Here is a 3,324-nt window from a genome sequence, read left to right on the forward strand (position 1 = left end):
TTACTAATATTATATTATAATAGTTATAATTCAGAATTATTAAAATATAAATATTTTATCTTTGATGAATATGATTATAATATGAAATCATAATTATTATAATAGTATACAAATTAAGATATTTTTTAAAAAATTATTAAAGCAAAATGAGATGTTTTGATGATAAATAAAAAAGGGCATTCATTTCAAAATAAAAAAAAAGTTGCACTTTTTATTTTTGCCCTTAGAATTTCACATTCAAAGATTATTTAATAAAATCAAGGTTTTAATAAATTGTATATATTTTTCAAATAAAATTAAATACAATTGAAATTTTCTAAAATCCTCCCTCCTCCCTCACTCCCAAGCAAAAGCCTTTATAAATAGCACGTTCCCCTTCTCTCTCGCTGTCACTAAATCCCTCCCCTTCGAGCTCTAGTTCGCCGGAGAAGAACCAGTTCGAAGGAATGGGATACTTCAGGGAAGCCACCGGAATCCGCGGGCCGAGCGGCTTTAGCTCCCGAACCACCGCCGAGCAGGTCACCGACGGCATCGACGCCTCCGGCCGCACCGTCATCATCACCGGTTCTCCCCTCATTCCGCTGATTTCCCATCGAAAGGTAGATGAGCTTTTCTGACTCAGATCTGACCGATTTCAGGCGGGAGCAGCGGGATCGGCGCGGAGACGGCGAGGGTGATGGCCTTGCGCGGCGCCCACGTCGTCATCGGAGCGAGGAACCTCGAGGCCGCCGACGCCGTCAAGCAGAACATCCTCCAGAACACTCCCTCCGCCAAGATCGACATCATCGAGCTCGAACTCAGCTCCCAGAAATCAGTGCGAGCCTTCGCCGACAAGTTCCTCGCCATGAATCTTCCCCTCCACATCTTGATGTGTAAGCAATCCACATAACTTCGATTTCGCCCTAAAATCCTATCCCTTTTTTTGCTCAGAAACATTGCAGAAATTATGAACCGCCTCTGATTTCCCCCTAAAACCTCATTTCCCCCAAATTTTTCGATCAGAAACAATGCTGGAGTCATGAACTGCCCTTTCAGTCTCTCAGAGGATGGAATCGAGTTGCAGTTTGCCACAAATCATATTGGTATGGATCAGATTCATCGCCAGGAACTCTTCTTCTTGTTCAATCTGTCGATGAACCCGCCCTTTTTGGTTTCAGGTCATTTCTTGCTGACGAACCTTCTGCTCGACAAAATAAAGAGCACAGCAGAGGAGACAGGAATCGAGGGTCGCATCGTGATCCTATCGTCTGGGTCTCATATGCTGACGTATCGAGAAGGAATTCGATTCGACAAGATCAACGACAAGAAGGCGTAAGCTTAAGCTTGAATTTTTTTTTTTTCAAACAAATCATTGCAACAAACACTATAAACTTGTTTGAGATCTCTTGTTCATCAGGTACAACAGCCATTCTGCCTACGGACAATCCAAATTAGCAAACATATTGCATGCTAAGGAGCTAGCCAAGCACTTGAAGGTAGTCTAACTGATCTTATTCCGATTTCGCAGCAAAACTTGTAACATCTCTGAAACCTTCTTCGGTATCAACAGGAAGAAGGCGTGAACGTCACGGCGAATGCTGTTCATCCTGGTCAGATCAAGACTAACTTGATGAGACACTCGGTCCTCTTCGTTAGTATGTTTCTTCAACCTTCAAACCAGTCGATTGCTTATGACACCAGTAGTGTGATTTGTAACTTGGAGTTTGCTTGCAGCTACGATGAGGATTATCTTTTTCATCTTGTGGAAGAACATACCTCAGGTTTGTAAGACTCACAAAACTCATGAATTCATGATCCATGAGAGATAATTCTTCCCAAATCAAAAGCTTAATATCACAGGGAGCAGCAACTTCGTGCTATGTCGCATTGCATCCGAGCGCGAAGGGAGTGAGCGGGGAATACTTCGCTGATTGCAACATCGATAGGACGACCGCGCATGGTAGAGACGAAGGACTAGCAAAAAAGCTCTGGGAGTTCAGTGAAACCCTAATCAAATAGAATTGCCCCTTGTGTTATTTGATAAGTTGTGTATTGTTGTACGTGTTTACAATGATGGAGTCAGACCGAGTGATTTATCTGGGCTGATTTCAGACTGTGGGCTACATCAACGTAATACCTCAGGCTATCTTCGTTGTTCTCTTAATTTTTTTTTTCCTTTTGCCCGTAAATCCAAGCTTTTTTTCTTCTCCGATGTTATCAAGTCCCCGGGCTATAGTCCGGGCAAGGTGGCTCCGCCCTTGTGTGTTTGGATGTGCTCATATATAAATTGTTGCTCTTTGTATCAATTCGATTTTATCGAATGTCTTAAAAAGAGGTATATGCATTTATTTATACATATATTCGAAAAGAGTTTTTAAAAATCAGATAAAATGTTGCTCTAAAATTTTCTAGGATGACAAGAAGAAAAAAAGATAGACACAAGGATGATAATGAATCAGATTTGGATAGGAGTCCATATCCTCTGTCTCCATCCATCTCGATTGGGTATTCAACTTTCATTATCATCCTCATCAGAAGATCTCATATCCATTCTCATTCCCCTACATCAGAAGTTTGAATACTCACTATATTAATAATTTTTTTTCATTCCATCTAATTATTATCATTCAACAAAAATATATTATAATTAATATTATATCAAACAAAATATAAATCAATAAGCATATATATGTTAGTAGTTGAGAAGGAGAAAGAGAATATCAGATTTATTTTTTTATTTTTTTAACTGAGATAATGAAAGGAAAAAAATAATTAGTGAATATATATATATATATATAATTTAATCGAGTATTCGGATCTAATATGAATAATTTTACTAGACTTGCCTCAATACCCATATTCAAAAATTTTTATATCTAATTATTTAATCAGGTTCAAATAAATTTTTCATATCTTTTTCATTTGAATCGAATATTAAATCTTGTATTGGGTTTGAAGGAAATTGTCATCAATTATAGACATATTTAACTGACATGAATGAATGTGAATGTAAAGAAAAGTCAAGGCAAAGTTTAAGTCAAACAAGCAAAAGCACATGCAATGGACAAAATTTCTTCATTTAAAAAAAAATCAACCTAATCAATTCAGTCAAACAAGTAATGTAGAGGCCAAGTCAAACCATCCTTCATTCATGAATTAGTAATAGTAAAATCAAGCTAAAACAAAGTTGAAAGGGTCAGATTTTGTTCAATGACCATTAAAAAAAAGTAAAACAATATTTTAATCAAATTCAATTGGCTCAGCTTTTCTTTTTCTTTAGTTTTATAAATTTTATTAGAATTATTACCTCTGGTTATCTTGGACTTTTTATAGACTTTATATATA

The 3,324-nt window shown here is 37.2% G+C and overlaps 1 protein-coding gene across 1 annotated transcript; it reads left to right on the plus strand.

The window, feature by feature from the left end:
- The first annotated feature begins 406 nt into the window (after positions 1-406).
- LOC141844064 (short-chain dehydrogenase TIC 32, chloroplastic-like) lies at positions 407-2,279 on the plus strand. Its single transcript, XM_074732053.1, has 8 exons — positions 407-564; positions 639-870; positions 1,003-1,082; positions 1,158-1,311; positions 1,397-1,475; positions 1,550-1,634; positions 1,714-1,760; positions 1,840-2,279. Exons 1-8 carry the CDS (start codon positions 447-449, stop codon positions 1,996-1,998), a joined length of 954 nt encoding a protein of 317 aa, XP_074588154.1. The 5' UTR covers positions 407-446; the 3' UTR covers positions 1,999-2,279.
- Positions 2,280-3,324: the final 1,045 nt, after the last annotated feature.

The sequence above is a fragment of the Curcuma longa genome, chromosome 13, assembly GCF_044706935.1.
Source record: "Curcuma longa cultivar G26 ecotype Majalengka, Jawa Barat chromosome 13, ITB_CL_G26_1.1, whole genome shotgun sequence".
In the NCBI taxonomy this organism is placed as follows: domain Eukaryota; kingdom Viridiplantae; phylum Streptophyta; class Magnoliopsida; order Zingiberales; family Zingiberaceae; genus Curcuma; species Curcuma longa.